Source organism: Podarcis tiliguerta (genome assembly GCF_965153285.1).
Source record: "Podarcis tiliguerta genome assembly, chromosome: 17".
NCBI lineage: Eukaryota > Metazoa > Chordata > Lepidosauria > Squamata > Lacertidae > Podarcis > Podarcis tiliguerta.
The window spans coordinates 6,863,573-6,881,378 of record NC_139550.1 but is presented as its reverse complement, the minus strand read 5'-3'; the positions used below and the strand labels follow the sequence as shown (position 1 = coordinate 6,881,378).

At 47.1% G+C, this 17,806-nt stretch overlaps 1 protein-coding gene across 2 annotated transcripts; it reads right to left on the bottom strand.

The window, feature by feature from the left end:
• Nucleotides 1-245: 245 nt before the first annotated feature.
• Nucleotides 246-10,249, bottom strand: LOC310667886 (perilipin-3-like). 2 transcript variants are annotated; one of them, XM_083420924.1, is made up of 7 exons: nt 10,172-10,249; nt 8,750-8,945; nt 7,443-7,525; nt 5,815-6,055; nt 4,563-4,780; nt 3,583-3,723; nt 246-1,123 (listed from the first exon to the last, which is right to left on the bottom strand). In XM_083420924.1, the coding sequence occupies exons 1-7, from the start codon at nt 10,232-10,234 to the stop codon at nt 776-778; spliced, it is 1,290 nt and encodes a 429-aa protein (XP_083277050.1). In that variant the 5' UTR covers nt 10,235-10,249; the 3' UTR covers nt 246-775. The 2 variants fall into 2 exon arrangements, 1 of the variants encoding a protein (XP_083277050.1); XR_014506361.1 differs by lacking the exons at nt 3,583-3,723; nt 4,563-4,780; nt 5,815-6,055; ... (1 more) ...; nt 8,750-8,945; nt 10,172-10,249 and adding an exon at nt 1,777-1,938.
• Between the last annotated feature and the right edge of the window lie 7,557 nt (nt 10,250-17,806).

Below are 17,806 nucleotides of genomic sequence, written 5' to 3'. Positions count from 1 at the left end.
GCAGGAATACTGGAGCCATGTCTTGAAGCTTCCCTCTGCCCAAAAGGAAGAGCAGCAATTTGCTAGTTATTGGGTACAGAAAGGTGTTTGTCGGTCTTGGCCATTTTGTGAGGCCATGACAGTGGCTGGTATACACAAAGCCATTTCTGTGCTCCAGAGGGAAATCCCCTCCACACACTTTGGACAATTGTGCAGTAAAGCACTAGCAGCTCAAACTTTTGTTCAGGAACAGTAACAATACCTCAGCTTTTCACCACTCTTTATTTATAAAATACTCAAGACACATTTAAATAGCACTGCATCGGTATTTGCCCCCTCCCCCCCGCATGGCAGGCCCCTTAAGATTTCTGCAGCTTGCCAGACAAGGTCAAGTTGAACCTTTGGATTTGTAGATATAAGGCTTTGCTCAATATAATTATCAAAAAGGAGTACAGTTGTGTACACACCATAGATTTAAAGCACATGGTCTCCCCAAAGGATCCTGGCAACTGTAGATTGCTCTTCTCAGAGCACCCAAATTACAGTTCCCAGGATTTTGGAAGGTGGGGGTGAAGTCATGAACTTTAAACATATGGTGCGTGCAAATTTGATAAACAGTTTGTTTTAAAACATTTGGAAGCATCTCTCATTCCCTAAAAACACCACCAGTCTAAGGAATTTACCATTAGGGACAATTTTAGTTCTTACACTTTTCCAGAAGTCAGAATCCTTATACTACATATTGGTCCAAGAGAAGTAGACAAGTTCCAAGCAGAACCCCACGCCTGGCACTCTTTTAGGCCTGTGCCTTTGCCTCCTTTTCAGGTTCTTCCATAGAGGTTTGAGCAGGAAAAAAAGACCTAGCCACCAATGTTGTCAAAATCACGTATTCCATGGTCTCAAATACGGTCTCCTGGGCCTTCTCAATCTTCTCCTGGCTCTCCTTCAGGCTACCACTGGGAAGGTCCTTCAAGGACTGGGCACCGGAGAGGGTCGCCTGTAGCTCTTCCATGCTGCTATATGTTTGCTGCACCTTTTCTAGGAGATCAACAGGGAGGCCCTGCGCGTTATCCAAGAATGTCTGGCAGATATTCCGCATCTGCTGGCTGATGCCGTAGGTCAAGCTTAGAACCTGCGATTCTGCCTGCCATGGAGTGGAAGGGAAGAGAGAACTCGTTAGGTGACATGTTTATCCTACACCACCCTAAGCTATCAGTACAAGTATTTGAGAGAGGCTAAGAAAGAAAGCAGGGACACGGGTGGCACTGTGGGTTAAAGCACTTGCCAATCAGAAGGTCGGCGGTTCGAATCCCCGGGACGGGGTGAGCTCCTGTTGCTCGGTCTCTGCTCCTGCCAACCTAGCAGTTTGAAAGCACCTCAGAGTGCAAGTAGATAAATAGGTACCGCTCCGGCGCAGTGGCGTAGCGTGGAGGGTGCAGGGGGGGCCCGGCCGCACCGGGCGCAACAGCTGGGGGTTAGGGTTAGGGGGCGCAAATCCACGGGTTAGGGGGCGCAAATCCACGGGTTAGGGGGTGCAAATTACTTGCCTTGCCCCGGGTGCTGACAATCCACGCTACGCCACTGCTCTGGCGGGAAGGTAAACAGCGTTTCCGTGCGCTGCTCTGGTTTGCCAGAAGCGGTTTAGTCATGCTGGCCACATGACCCGGAAGCTGTATGCCGGCTTCCTCGGCCAATAAAGCGAGATGAGCGCCGCAACCCCAGAGTCGGTCACGACTGGACCTAATGGTCAGGGGTCCCTTTACCTTTACCTTTAAGAAAGAAGGCACTTCTACTTACTCATGCACTGAACGGCCGTACTGATTTCTCTACAAGGCTGCAACCGTCCATGTTGCTTGGCGCACACCACTCCAGTGCTCTGGAGCCATTTTGGGAGGCTGCAGGCTGGGGGAAGTTAAGCACTCCTTCCCCTTCTGCCCATGTGAGAGGCCAGAGAGATGCTTTTTGCGCAAGCGAAGGAACTTTGAACCAACCCTTGGCATTGTCTTCATGTTTACAGAGAACTGCGGCAAATATTTGCACAAACATCTCACACTTCAGGAAGGCTAGATTCCACCCACCCCAAATCCAGCAACTTTGCCCGGGACAAAAGTTGCTTAGCATCAGAAATGCAGCAAAGGAAACTGCCCTGTACCAAGTCAGAACATTGGTCCATATAGCCAAGTGTTGTTTACAATAGGGGAGGGTGGGAAACTTGTAACCTTTAGGTGTTGTTTGATCCCAACTCCTATCAGCACCAGCCCATGGTTGGGGGTGAGGAGAGCAAGCTGGATTTAGAAGAGGCAGAGGAACCAGAGACCAAATTGCAAACATGCGCTGGATTATGGAGAAAGCTAGAGAGTTCCAGAAAGACATCTACTTCTGCTTCATTGACTATGCAAAAGCCTTTGACTGTGTCGACCACAGCAAACTATGTCAAGTTCTTAAAGAAATGGGAGTGCCTGATCACCTCATCTGTCTCCTGAGAAATCTCTATGTGGGACAAGAAGCTACAGTTAGAACTGGATATGGAACAACTGATTGGTTCAAAATTGGGAAAGGAGTACGGCAAGGCTGTATATTGTCTCCCTGCTTGTTTAACTTATGTACAGAAAGGCTGGGCTGGATGAATCCCTAGCTGGAATTAAGATTGCCAAAAGAAATATCAACAACCTCAGATATGCAGATGACACAACATTGATGGCAGAAAGTGAGGAGGAATTAAAGAACCTTTTATTGAGGGTGAAAGAGGAGAGTGCAAAATATGGCCTGAAGCTCAACATAAAAAAAACTAAGATCATGGCCACTGGTCCCATCACCTCCTGGCAAATAGAAGGGGAAGAAATGGAGGCAGTGAGAGATTTTACTTTCTTGGGCTCCATGATCACTGCAGATGGTGACAGCAGCCACAAAATTAAAAGACGCAACAGCTTAAAAAGCAGAGACATCACCTTGCCAACAAAGGTCCGTATAGTTAAAGCTATGGTTTTCCCAGTAGTGATGTATGGAAGTGAGAGCTGGACCATCAAGAAGGCTGATCGCCAAAGAATTGATGCTTTTGAATTCTGGTGCTAGAGGAGACTCTTGAGAGTCCCATGGACTGCAAGGAAATCAACTCTGAGTGCTCACTGGAAGGACAGATCGTGAAGCTGAGGCTCCAATACTTTGGCCACCTGATGAGAAGAGAAGACTCCCTGGAAAAGACCCTGATGTTGGGAACGATGGAGGCCACAAGGAGAAGGGGATGACAGAGGATGAGATAGTTGGATAGTGTTCTCAAAGTTCGATGAGATAGTGGATAGTGTTTGACCAAACTGCGGGAGACAGTGGAAGACAGGAGGGCCTGGCGTGCTCTGATCCATGGGGTCACAAAGAGTCGGACACGACTAAACGACTAAACAACAACAAAAACATCTGGAGGGACACAAGTTCTACATACTTGCTCTACAGCAGTGTTTGCCAAACTGGGGTCTCCAGCTGTTTTTGGACTACATTTCCCATCATCTCTGACCCCTGGTCCTGCTAGCTTGGGATGATGGGTGCTGTAGTCTAAAAACAGCTGGAGACCCAAGTTTGGGAAACACTGTTGCTACCTCTAAAGCATACCTCTAAAAGACTCTCTTCATAGCTCTGGCTCGGCATTGGAAGACTCCCATTCCACTCCACCAAGAATGGTTCCATTTCCTTCTGGTGATTAGCAACTTTAGGATTCAGTTGCCTGTCCAGAGACTGCAAGGTGTACTTTATCTGGAAAGGCATTTTCAAAACATTAACATTCAATATAAAGAAGTATCTTGCAGCTATCGTTGACCAATAGCTTGAACTCCATTCAGCCACTCCCATTCCATCTTTTATTAGAGACCTTTTCAAGCATTATCTTAAGAGCCACTTCAATGTTCTGCCACAGAAGTTAGCAAAGAGGTGGGCAGGAGTTACAGTACAGTGGTACTTCAGGTTACATACGCTTCAGGTTACAGACTTCGCTAACCCAGAAATAGTGCTTCAGGTTAAGAACTTTGCTTCAGGATGAGAACAGAAAACGTGCTCTGGCGGCATGGTAGAAGCAGGAGGCCCCATTAGCTAAAGTGGTGCTTCAGGTTAAGAACAGTTTCAGGTTAAGAACAGACCTCCGGAATGAATTAAGTATTTAACGTGAGGTACCACTGTATGGGATTAGACTTTCAAGAGTGTTCAGCTGAGTACTCACTATACTCATCTCTGCTCCAAGGGAAGTCTGGAGAGCAGCGGCACAAAATGAGCTTTTTCAGTGGTGGCTTCTCTTTGGTGGAATCCACTCCTAAGGGAGGCATGCCTGGCGCCACCACTAATATCTTTCTTTAAGTGCCAAGCATTTCTGTCTCAGTGGTTATTCCAAGCACCATTTGCCCAGACCCCATTAACCCTTCTGCATATCCAACATGAGGTTCTCATGGCGTTGGACTACAAGTTCCATCATCTCCAGCCATTGGTCATGCAGGCTGGGGCTGATGGGAGTTGTAGTCCAGCAACTTCTGGAGTTCACCATGGTGGGGCTACCTCTGTCCTATAGGCAGATCTTGGAACCAGAGGAGTAGTTCAGTTCTTACCAACAAAGCAGCTTCTTGAAGTTGGGAGAGTATCTCCTGTGTGCTTCGCTTGATCCTCTGCATCTTTGCCCGAGAACTCTGGTAGACTCTGTGTCGGAAAAAGGCCGAGAGCGCGCCTAAGCGCCGATAGTAACTCGCCTCCTCTTCCTCCTTTTTGACAGGAGCTGTTTCTGCAACTTCTTCAGGGTTGTTTATCACCATAGAGGCTGCGAGGGCAGCTAGAAAAGGACATACACGGTCTTGACATGTTAAGTGGCTATTTATTTCTGCTACCCCCATAAACCTACCATATTTTTCGCTCTATAGGATGCACCCAACCATAGGACGCACCTTGTTTTAGAGGGGGGAGAACAAGAAAAAAAATTCTCCCCCTCTCTGCTCAGCGCCCCTTCAGCGAAGCGGCAGGAGAAACGGAGCCCCTTCCATTTCTCCTCCCACTTCGCTGAGGGAGCGCTGCGCAGAGAGGAGGATAATTTTTTTTCTTGTTCTCCTTCTCAAAAACAAGGTGCGCTCAAGGTGCGTTCAGTCGCCTTCAGTGAAGGCAACCGAAGTCTCCAGAGTGCAGCGGGAGTTCCTGCTGCGCTCTGGAGGCTTCAGGCGACTAGCTTGGAAGCCTGGAGAGTGAGAGGGGTCGGTGCGCACTGACCCCTCTCACTCTCCAGGCTTCAGTGAAGGCAACCTGAAGCCTCTGGAGGCTTTGGGTTCCTTTCAACCTGCTCTTTGGGGGTGGCGGGGGGAAGCACTTCCATCACTGCCGTACGTTCCAGAATCAGAGGCTGAGATGGGAGTAATCAGTCTCCCTACACTCCCTGGCCCCAAATTCAGAAGGAAGGAGGGGCTGGGGAGGCTGGATGGAAAGCCCAGAACATTACTTGGCAACTCTCCAAAGTCGCTTCCAGTTAACAGTAAGCTTCCAATTCTTAAGATGAAAAATTGGATTTAAATTTTGGACGTGATCTGAGCAAAGGGGGAGAAACTACTCTGCTAATTAATTCAGCCACTGAGGTGCTAAAAAGGATTTGAACGGAAGAACACCTACGTAGACTTGGTATGTTGGAACTGAAAGGGGGTCTGTGAGCCTCCTTTGTTATTATATTTTGTTTTGCTATGTTATATGGCAAAATCCTGCTCTGAAAAAACAACTGTCTGATTATTTATAGCAAGCGAGACTGGAGAGGTGGTGTATTTGGTGATATAATATGACTAATACAGTGGTATTAGTCCCTCACAAAAGCAGCTGCAATAGTCTCACCTAGTTCTTCATCTGTTACTGGCAGGTAGTATTCTATCATCTCCACAGATGCCTCTATCATGTGGTCAATACCACTCGTCACCATCTGCTTCACATTGCCCTCCATCACGGTGTTCATGCCAACCACCACTGCAGACACGGCCATCTTCATCCTCTCCTGGGCAGCCTCTTTGACCCCACCTGCTAGACCTGACATTGTACCCTTGGCACCCAGGACAAGGCCTTTGGCATTAAGTACTACCTGCAGAAGGAATTTTTAAAATATATTCTCACATCAAGAAAGAAGAGAAGTGAAACTCCAAGCCAAGAAGCAGAGTAGAGCCCCTCCCAAGTAAATCTGGAAGGATCTCTAGTTTCCTAGTCATCAACTCCAATTTGATTCACCCCATCAATGGATGGCAGTAATTCTACACACACGCAACCCTGAGGGGAAGATGTTTATTCCGCCCCCCTTTCAGCACTGATAGATAGGCGATTGTTAGGAACAAACAAAAGAAATATGAGAAATCGTGCCACAGGGCACGGCAAAGGAGTCCTGTCAAGTTTCTACATGTAAAACTCCTGATATTATCTGGGCAGTGTAATTGCGCAGAGTCAGACCATTGGCCTGTTGGGCTCCTCCAGACCGGAGTTCTGTTGTGTCAAGACCATGTTGTCGAATACACCCACAACAGTTCACGACTGATGGATTTATTCTGCTTTATTAGCTGTTCTGCGATGCGTCCCCAACACTACCACGTTAGTGCTGCCTGGAGGAGTTATAGCATGCTGTAAGCAGGGCAATAAATATATACAGTCATACCTCAGGTTACAGACGCTTCAGGTTGCGTTTTCTCAGGTTACGGACCAAAACCTGGAAGCACCGGAACGGGTTACTTCCGGGTTTCGGCGCTCGCGCATGCACAAAAGCGCTAAATTGTACTTTGCGCAGAAGCACCGAATCGCAACCCGCGCATGCGCAGATGCAGAGCTGCAAACGTGCATCCGGCACAGATCACGTTTGCAACCCGAGCGTCCACCGTATATATAAAAACTGGAACATTTGTGGTAAAAAAAAAAGTTATGGGATTTCAGCAGGAAGTTACAGGATATGCACTGCTTGGAAATGAAGCAGTGTGACCACCGCTATAATTTTGGCAGGAACAAACTGTAATGAAAGTGGGAATGTGCATGATCACCCCAGTAGCATCAGGGCACAAATACAGTGATGCCTCGCAAGACGGAAAACCCGCTAGACGAAAGGGTTTTCCGTTTTGGAGGTGCTTCGCAAAACGAATTTCCTATGGGCTTGCTTTGCAAGACAAAAATGTCTTGCGAGTTGCTGCGATTTTTTTTCACTCCCCACCCCTTTCTTCTAAGGCACTAAGCTGCTAATAGCCTTTTAGCAGCTAATCCGCTAATCCCTTAAGCCTTTAGTAGCCGCTAATAGCTGCTAAACCGCTAATAGCGCTAATCCGCTAATGGGGTTGCTTCGCAAGACGAAAAAACCGCTAGACGAAGAGACTCACGGAACGGATTCTTTTCGCCTTGTGAGGCACCACTGTAATCATAAATGTGTAACAGAAAGGATGCCGGGGATGGGGGGGGGCTGACTGTCTACACAGAAGAAGCAGAGGTGGAGCCATTACCTTTTCAATAGTCTGCTGCATAACAGGCAGAGCCTCTTGCAGTTTGTCCAGGCCCTGGCAGGCGTAGGTATTTGCTGAAGCAACTGTCGAAAGAGAAGAAGCCATTTAGCCTTTCGCTGGCTGCCTCATCGCTTCCTTCAAAATCAAAACTTACTTTAAAACCATGTGACAACTTAGAAGTTGACTTGGTGCATTTTCAACTCAGCTTTCAAAGCTAAAAGGGACACGGGTAGCACTGTGGTTTAAACCACTGAGCCTCTTGGGCTTGCCGATCGGAAGGTCGGCGGTTCGAATCCCTGTGTCGGGGTGAGCTTCTGTTGCTCTGTCCCAGCTCCTGCCAACCTAGCAGTTCAAAAGCATACAGGCACAAGTAGATAAACAGATACCGCTGCAGTGGAGAGATAAATGGCGTTTCTGTGCACTGTGGCTTCTGTCACGGTGTTCTGTTGTGCCAGAAGCGGTTTAGTCCTGCTGGCCACATGACCCGGAAAGCTGTCTGTGGACAAACGCCGGCTCCCTCAGCCTGAAAAGCGGTACGAGTGCCACAACCCCATCGTCACCTTTGACTGGACTTAACCATCCAGGGGTACTTTACCTTTACCTTTTACCTCAAAACCAAAATGGTGACCGAGTGCAATCAAAGCACAGGTTAGTTTTACTTCAGCCTTTTAATGGGACGTATTTGGTTTTCAATATTGTATTTGCATTGCAATATCGTAATCAAGAGGGACGCGGGTGGCGCTGTGGGTTAAAGCCTCAGTGCCTAGGGCTTGTCAATCGAAAGGTCGGCGGTTCGAATCCCCGCAGCGGGGTGCGCTCCCGCTGTTCGGTCCCAGTGCCTGCCAACCTAGCAGTTCGAAAGCACCCCTGGGTGCAAGTAGATAAATAGGGACCGCTTACTAGCGGGAAGGTAAACGGTGTTTCTGTGTGCGGCTCTGGCTCGCCACAGCAGCGATGTCACGCTGGCCATGTGACCCGGAAGTGTCTGCGGACAGCGCTGGCCCCCGGCCTCTTGAGTGAGATGGGCGCACAACCCTAGAGTCTGTCAAGACTGGCCCGTACGGGCAGGGGTACCTTTACCTTTTTATTGTAATCAAAATGTATATAATCATATTTTGTATTTGTGGTATGTATAAACATTGCATAATAGCCCACCCTTTTATCACACATCGAAGGGTGGGGAGCTTAGAATGGATTTCTAGGCTTGCATTGCTGGTACTGAGGAGCCTTGGGACACCCACACCTAAATGAGAGACCAAGGAGGAAGCCAAAACATTCCTAAAACTATCAAGCCAGGATTTACTTACTCTGAGGTTCAAGCTTATTCAGGACAGGCTGTGCACTGCTCACTGCCGAGGAGGCAATCTTCTTTAGTCCAACTTCTGCCATACCACAGACTGCATGGATGGATGGATGAGACGCCTTCGCAGAGTTATAAGTAGTGGAAAGGATCTCACAGGTAATGCTGACCAGGGGCAGATCAGTTAGCCTTTGTATGACACACTGGGAAGAGATACAGCATTGAGTCACCACCTTCTTAGACCCTAGAGAAGATGCTAAACTGTTGCTTTCTTGGGACGGTAAGAGTTATTGTCAAAAAGCATCCTCACAAAGGCCAGCGGTAGCGAGTCTCGTGTGTGCCTTGAGCAGGTCTAGCTTAGTGTGAGTGAATCGTAAAGCTTAGAACTCTATCTTCCTCTCACCAGTTCTGTGTTTTGACTGTCAGCGTAATCACTGTATTTTTCGCTCCATAGGACGCACTTTCCCCCTCTTAAAAACTAAGGGGGAAAGTCTGTGCGTCTTATGGAGCGAATGCAGTGGGGAGGCAGGCAGGAAAAGCCCCCAAGAGCTGCACACAAGCTTCACGTGGCTCTTGTGGGCTTTTTCCCAGGAGGGAGAAGGGACTGACGCGGCCAGTCAGCTCCTTCTCCCTCCTCATAGAAAAGCCCACAGGAGCCGCGCGCTCCTTAAAGGATGGAGAGGCTGTGCAAGGCTAAAGAGGAAGCCAAGGCAGCGGGCGGGTTGGATCGAGCTCGCTGCCTTGGCTTCTTTAGCCACGCTGGAGAGGTTTAGCTCCTGGCTGGAGAGGTTGCGCGGCTATGGCAGAAGCCAAGACAGCCAGCGGGATGGATCCTGCTGACTGTCTTGGCTTCTTTGCTCTTTGGGGCTGGGGGGGAAACCCGGGCTTCCCCCTGCAGCCCCGAGAAGCTCTGAGAGAAGCTCTGAGAGAATATTTTTTTTCTTGATTTCCCCCTCTAAAAACTAGCTGCGTCTTGTGGTCCGGTGCGTCCTATAGAGCGAAAAATATGGTATACTAGGCAGCTTCTACTGTAGGTGGAATATTTTGCTCTGCAGAATGACCTGGGCTGGGCTCCTTTAAGAGTTCATAACAGAGGCATGGAAGCCTCCATGTTTTTGTTTTTAAAAAGGCATTGTAGCTCTAGTCAGATTTGGAGTCCAGATGCCTGCAGTTACTGTCAAGTAAGAATGCAAAACATCAGAAAATCCTTCCTTGTGTAGTGTCACTCTTTGGGGAGGAAGTAGTTAGACTAACTTTTAATGTTTGATGCATTACTGTATTTTAATATTTTGTTGGAAGCTGCCCAGATAGGCAGGGTATGAATGAATGAATGAATGAATGAATGAATAAATAAATAAATAAATAAATAATAATAATTAACTTGCTGTTTGAGTCTAAAGCTTAAATGGTGCAGCAAGGACCACCTTACCTGTTGTTCCTTTTCGGTGACCTCATGGCTCTCAGCTTTTCCGTTTCCTTCATTATTAGACATGGCGATGATGAAATGTCACTGCAGAAAGCTAAAGAGAAGCGTCAGCTATCATAAGAAGGTCCATTCGCATTGCACACAGTGGAGAAAGTACTCAGAAACCTACTTGAGAACTGCAACTTAAGGTGGTCTGTTTTGCAGGGAGCATTAAGAGTCAATGCAAGTTTTCTACATAGATTCCTTCAAGCATCCCCACACTGCTCTCTCACAATCCCTCCTGAACACAGCCTTCCCCATGATGACCCTTTTAACCACCACACAGAGTACCCAAGGGGTCAAACAAAATAAAGGTAAAGGATACTACAGGTGTGTTAGTTATCTTCTGGCGGTTCCCTCACTGCGAGAAGCCAAGTTACAGGGAACCAGGCAGAGGGCCTTCTCAGTAATGGCGCCCTCCCTGTGGAACGCCCTCCCACCAGATGTCAAAGAGAACAACAACCACCAGACTTTTAGAAGACATCTGAAGGCAGCCCTGTTTAGGGAAGCTTTTAATGTTTGATGTATTACAGTATTACAGTATTTTAATATTTTTTTGGAAACCGCCCAGAATGGCTGGGGAAGCCCAGCCAGGTGGGCGGGGTATAAATAAATAATAATTTATTATTATTATTATTATTATTATTATTATTATTATTATTATTATTATTATCTTTACTCTAAATGAAGCTAACAGGTCTACTCCTTCCCTTTCTGGCATACCCAAGGTTTCCAGCTGTTTTGGACCACAATTCCCATCATCCCTGGCCACTGGTCCTGTTAGATAGGGATGATGAGAGTTGTAGTCCAACAACAGCCGGAGACCTGAGAAAAATAATGTTGCTTTTTTATTGCCTTTTCAGAACAAATGTAGCTCTTATTAATTGCTTTTTTATAAAGGTCATGAGGCCAGAAGGCTATAATGGTTAGGGAATTTTTATCTGGGGATCTTCTAATATAGTCGTACCTTGGAAGTCAAACAGAATCCGTCCGCCTTCCAAAATGTTCGAAAACCAAAGCACGGCTTCTGATTGGCTGCAGGAAGCCAACGCTTCGCAGGTAAGATTCACCTTCTGTTGTGTGGGCAGGGTGGTCCCTCCCCCTACTGGCCAATCCCCTGGCAACGCCTCCCCAGGCAGGATTGGGCGATTGGCTGAGGTAGGTGGAGACCTCCAGGTATCCAGCCTGGGGAGGGCGAAGCCAGCCAGAACTACTGGGAGCCACACTGGGATCCAGGGGGCTGCGCACGACCACGCAAAAGGCGCCCCCCCATTTGATGTGGGGAGCAGTCATTACAGATTGGAGCCAAAGCAGACACACATTTGCCCAAAGGCTATCCAGGACGTTGATAGCAGAAGTTTGGATCCGACGCTTCCTATCTCCTAGCCAGTGGTGTAGCGTGGGGGGTGCAGGGGGGCCCGGCCGCACCGGGCGCAACATCTGGGGGGGGCGCTCACACTTGCAGCTCTCTGTCCCTACCTGCGGGGGGGGGGGGCGCAAATTACTTGCCTTGCCCCGGGTTAGGGAGCGCAAATTACTTGTCTTGCCCCGGGTGCTGACAACCCACGCTACGCCACTGCTCCTAGCTCAGTCACAGATAGAATTGCAATATTCCTGCACTACAAGCTTAGGACAGGAAGCATTACAGTCTAATCAGAGGAGACTTTTACCCATGACATATGGGGTTCAGCACCCTCCACCTTGTGATAGGAATTTTGAGGTCTTAGATATATGGTAATGTTCATAAGTTACCAACCAAGCACATACATAGATCAGCACAGGAAGACCATACTGGAACCATTTTGATTCCTAAACTGACCAAATGTTTTCCCTGCAAGGAGGGGTGTGTGTGTCAGGGAGCCTTCCCATTGTCTCAGGAATTGAGTAATCCGCATTTTGATGGGTGACAGACTATCAGGAAAGACAATCAGATAACCTGGCAAACAGGGAAAACGACATTCAGATTTCTGTTTTAGACTGCCTTTTTTGTGATGTATGTATGATGTTTCTGGGGGTGGTCTTGATCTACAGGGTGGCAATTTCAAAAGTCTTTATAAGGCCCTGCGCTCCATTTTTCTGGGTTCCTCCTTTCCTGCGAGTGAGGGGAGCACCCTGTTGCAACAGATCAATAAAGATCAAGCATACTAGCTGCTTTGCTTCTCAATATTCTCTGGTTGGCCTCTGTTATTCTCTCCTACCAATAGGGAACCTATGTAAGCAGTGGCGTAGCGTGGGGGGTGCAGGGGGGGCCGGCCACACCGGGCGCAACATCTGGGGGGGGGGTGCTCGGACTCGCAGCTCTCTGCCCCTACCTGGCTCACTCTCTCTCTCTCACTGCAGTGCTGGCTGTGCAAATCCGATCCGAGCCGCCGGGTTAGGGGGCGCAAATTACTTGCCTTGCCCCGGGTGCTGACAACCCACGCTACGCCACTGTATGTAAGGACTCTATATGGGCTCTTGGATACCCCATAAGGGAAAAGGGCAATTTTTGTTTACAACAACCTCTGAGGTAAGGCAGGCTGCAAGATGCCCTTCATTGCTTACTCCAAAGAAGTGCTGCTACCATCTGAAATTTTAATCCTTTGTCTGAACCTGCAGAAGGTTCAGGCTGACAGTTTGCACTTCTGGAGAACAAGAGGCCTTAAAGGAAAGCCAGGTTAGCGTCTGCACCAAGTGGCACCGATGGGGACTGCGTAAAGCCAATCCCAGGCTTATAGGTAAATATCCCAATGAAGTACAGTGGTACCTTGGGTTCTCAAACTTAATCCATTCTGGAAGTCCGTTACAAAACCAAAGCGTTCCAAAATCAAGGCATGCTTTCCCATGAGAAAGTGATGCAAAATGGATTAATCCATTCCAGACTTTTAAAAGCAACCCCTAAAACAGCAATTTAACATGAATTTCACTAATTAGACAATTGATCCATAAAATGAAAGCAATAAACAATGTACTGCAGTCACACAATCAATCCATCAGTAGCTCGACTGGGTTCCACACAGTCACAAAAACAAAACGAAAAAGAGCCGCAAAAACAAACACAAAATAAATAGCAAAAACAGACAGCCCTCAAAATGGAAGAGTGGCACTCTAAATAGAAACATAACCCTCAAAATGGAGCACGTTCGGCTTCTGAAAACAGTTCGCAAACCAGAACACTTACTTCCGGCTTTGCAGTGTTTGGGTTCCAAGTTGTTTGATTACCAGGGCGTTTGAGAACCCAGGTACCACTGTATATTTAGCAATCAAGAGAGATTCAAAAATGGAAATCTGCTTTTGCAAAACCAAACCTAGAATTAACTAGCCAAGTCCTAAAATATGACAACTCACATTTTGAAGTAGATTACAGATGAGAGGGACCACCTGGGTTTCTGCGGTTGCTGAGTCAGCCCCCTGAATGAAGGGAAAAGAGAATTGGGCAATGGAAAACTCCCCAAGAGGAGGGGAGAAAACACAAATGGTCCTATCAGATGGCCGGGGTGGGGGCTAGGCCTTCAAGTGAGCCTTACAGATAGTTAACAGCTTGCTGAGTCATGCAGAGATACAGGAGCCCACCTCTGGATGTAGAATGATATGGATTTGGTGTCTATAGCGGCATGTTTATTTGGTTAGAGGCTTACTATAACGGGTTGTCAAAGGTTTTTCCATCTAACATCACTGAGACAATATTTGGGAATACAGTGGCACCTCAGGTTACATACGCTTCAGGTTACATACGCTCCAGGTTACAGACTCTGCTAACTCAGAAATAGTGCTTCAGGTTAGGAACTTCGCTTCAGGATGAGAACAGAAATCATGCTCCGGCGGCGCGGCGGCAGCAGGAGGCCCCATTAGCTAAAGTGGTGCTTCAGGTTAAGAACAGTTTCAGGTTAAGTACAGACCTCGGGAAAGGATTAAGTACTTAACCTGAGGTACCACTGTAGTCTCTGCAGTGTTGCCACTGAAAGTACTACAATCAAGAGTTTGCAGAGTGTTTCTCCTTGCATAACACAGAAAGCCAGGACGCAAACCCTGCCATGCAAAACTTACATTCACCTGGACAGTTCATTTTCATTCATGCAAAGCCGGGGCAGAAAAGCCAACAGCCCTCCCCTCATTTGTCTCCAGGTATACTGCGACTAAGTATGGGGGCTCCACCCAGCTACCATGTTACAGGTTTCCACCCAGAAGGAGCAGCTGCTCCTTAAGCAACACCCTCAAAGTCTAAAACAAAGTTTGTTTAAAAGGGTAATAAATGGAGCCACGATAAAGCACATTCCAGGCAAAACAAAATTTCAAAGTCCAACAGCTTTAAGCTCCCTAAAATCAGTCTCCTACTTACTTCAGTCTCTAAGGTCACTTGCAAACACAACCTTTCAAATCCACTGTGGTCTTATATACCAATGGAGAGATTGTTAAAAGGTGGGCCGTCCCTGACAGAACATTTAGAACAGCAACCAGAAACAATCTATAGTGCTCCTTGGAGAAGGCTCCTGTACCTACTTACTGAGGAGCAAGACTCATTGAACTCAGAGGGATTTACTTCTGAGTAAACATACAATCATAGAGTGGAAGGGACCATGAGGGCTATCTAGTCCAACCCTCTGTGATGCAGGAAGCTTTGGCCCAATTTGGGGCTCGAACCCAGGGCCTTAGAATAAGAGTCTCGTGCTCTACCAACTGAGCTATTCCCTGTATTGAATCATGTACAGTTGTACCTTGGAAGTCAAATGGAATCTGTCCTGGAAACATTCGCAAGCCAAAGCACGGCTTTTGATTGGCTGCAGGAAGCTGCAGGAACCGCCAGAAGGCCCTCGGCGCTGGACCTCAGTGTCCGGGCAGAACAATGGAGGTGGAGATGCTCCTTCAGGTATACTGGACCGAGGACTACAATTCCCATCATCCCTGACCGCTGGTCCTGCCATCTAGGGATGATGGGAGTTGTAGTCCAACAACAACTGGAGACCAAAGTTTGGGGAACACTGTGCTAAAAAGAGGATAGGGCACATTCCCCTTTAAGAGTTGTGCAGAAGATGCCATTTCAGCAGGTGTAGCTTGTCATGCAAATTGCAGTGCCGAAATTCCCTCTTGTGCCCTATTAAAGGTACAGTAGCCCTGTCCTCTCTCTAGCACTCAGACAGCAGACTGATCCTCTCAGCCTGATGGAAAGGACTTGGGGAAACTTAAAATGGTTTTGTTTAAGGGGCGGCATCGCCATTGAGAATAGCTTCAGAGTGGAGAAAAGGAAATATTTCTTCCCACAGTACATAACTAAGATATGGAATTCAGGATTGTGGCATGCACTGTAGTTATGGGCACTAGTTTCCATGTTGTAATTTTTTAAAAGTGGCTTGGCCCATATAAAAGGAAGAGATGGACGGAAGGAGGAAATCAAAATATGCTCAGCAATTTTACCGCTACATACTGCCAGCCCACCCCCTGCAGCCAACCTGCCAGCTAGATGTGTATATTTGGGAACTTTTGTCTAGCGTGCCCTTCCTTTGTCAATAAATAATAAGAGAGATGTTTGTCGCCCCCCCCCTCTAATTCTGGGAGATGTATGTCTACTGCTTAGCTTACTTTAGTAGGAAAACAATGTGAAACCCTGGACTCTTAGAGGGGCACCATTTATTTTTGAATCAGAATTTTGCAACATCAGAAAGTTAGGCAAAACAGCTTACAAAATTGTGAGAGTATTCTTAAAGCAGTTGAATTACTTATCTCCTGTGCAAGTAGTCTATGGAAACATACCCCCCCCACACATTTTTAAAAATACAATAACACTGCTAGGGCAGAGACAGAGAGAGGCTGGCTTAAGGACAAACAAACATCTTTTCAGGAGCAAACTTCATGCAGATGGGCAGCCAGTGCAGATGTTTTAACAATGGTTTTCTATTGTCAGCCTTGTGCCCCAATCAGCACTCTGGCTACTGCATTCGTTCTGCCCAGATGCTGAGGTCCAGCGCCGAAGGCCTTCTGGCAGTTCCCTCATTGCGAGAAGCAAAGCTACAGGGAACCAGGCAGAGGGCCTTCTTGGTTGTGGCACCCGCCCTGTAGAACGCCCTCCCATCAGATGTCAAAGAGATGAACAACTACCTGACATTCAGAAGACATCTTAAGGCAGCCCTGTTCAGGGAAGTTTTTAATGTATGACATATTAGTGTATTTTTTGTATTTGTGGAAGCTGCCCAGAGTGGCTGGGGAAACTCAGCCAGATGGGCGGGGTACAAATAAATTCTTCTTCTTCTTCTTCTTCTTCTTCTTCTTCTTCTTCTTCTTCTTCTTCTTCTTCACCTACAGGAACTTCCAAACCACGTCCAAGGGCAGCCCCACAAAGAGCGCATTGTAGTAATCCAGCCCTGAGGACCCCAAAGCATCAACTACAGGGGTCAGACTACTAATATGAACAATCATTTATGACCAGAAAGAAGGCACTCAACTTCCTTCCGTTCAGCAGTTCAATTAAGAGTCAGGGAGGTGATGCTGTTTTTCTGTTGCTCCTGTTATTAAAGGATTGGGAGTTAGGAATGCTTACTGTTAAATCACCCAGCAATCTCTCAGTGAATCCAGATGTGCCTTCTGTCCACCCCGGCCTAACCTAACTATTTGAGAAATTCAGGTCTGAGCCAAAGACTTTGAGGGGAAAGTTGGATTTTGATAAGGGGTTTGAAGGACTAATGTTATCCTCCCAGCTCACTTGTTTGAATGAAGATTTCAGATAAATATTCGGTTCTATGCAGAGTTTTGTGCAAATGTAAAAGCAAACACTCTGAGCTGCTCACAGAATTAGTCCTAACCTGAAACCATCATAATCTTAGTTCATTTTGACTCTGGAAAACCATTTTCCAGGTTTTTTGTTTGTTTGGGCAGGACTAAAATGATATGTGTACACTGTGATGATGAATAATATCTCTCTTAAACTACATTCAACTCTGTCTAAAACTAATGTCTCTTTCCAGCTGCACAAAGTCATCTATTTCTTTTCTTTTTCAATGCAAGAGAATCTTGTGGTCATGGGCTAAAGTGACGTGTAAAACCTTCCATTATTTCTTTTTCATGCTATAGAATCAGATAAATACCCATTCGGCCGTGCATTATACTGCCCTGCAGGTAAATGGAGGGGGACTTAATTCCACCTGGGCAGCTGAGCATAATTTCTCTGGGACTGTGCCGTAAATCACCCGCCCCTATTGTTACTGGCTTAAGAGAAACCAGAGAAGCCTAAACCAGACCTTCACCATTCAAGATGAAATGTAGACAGAAAGACAAAAATATTATGGTAAGTCACCCTCTTTGTCCCATTCTATTGTTGTTGTTTAGTCATTTAGTCATGTCCGACTCTTCATGACCCCATGGACCAGAGCATGTCTTCCACTGCCTCCCGCAGTTTGGTCAAACTCATGCTGGGAGCTTCGAGAACACTGTCCAATCATCTCATCCTCTGTCGTCCCCTTCTCCCAACATCAGGGTCTTTTCCAGGGAGTCTTCTCTTCTCATGAGGTGGCCAAAGTATTGGAGTCTCAGCTTCAGGATCTGTCCTTCCAGTGAGCACTCAGGGCTGATTTCCAGGGTCCCTGGAAAAGACCCTGATTTTGGGAAAGAGGAGAAGGGGACGACAGAGGA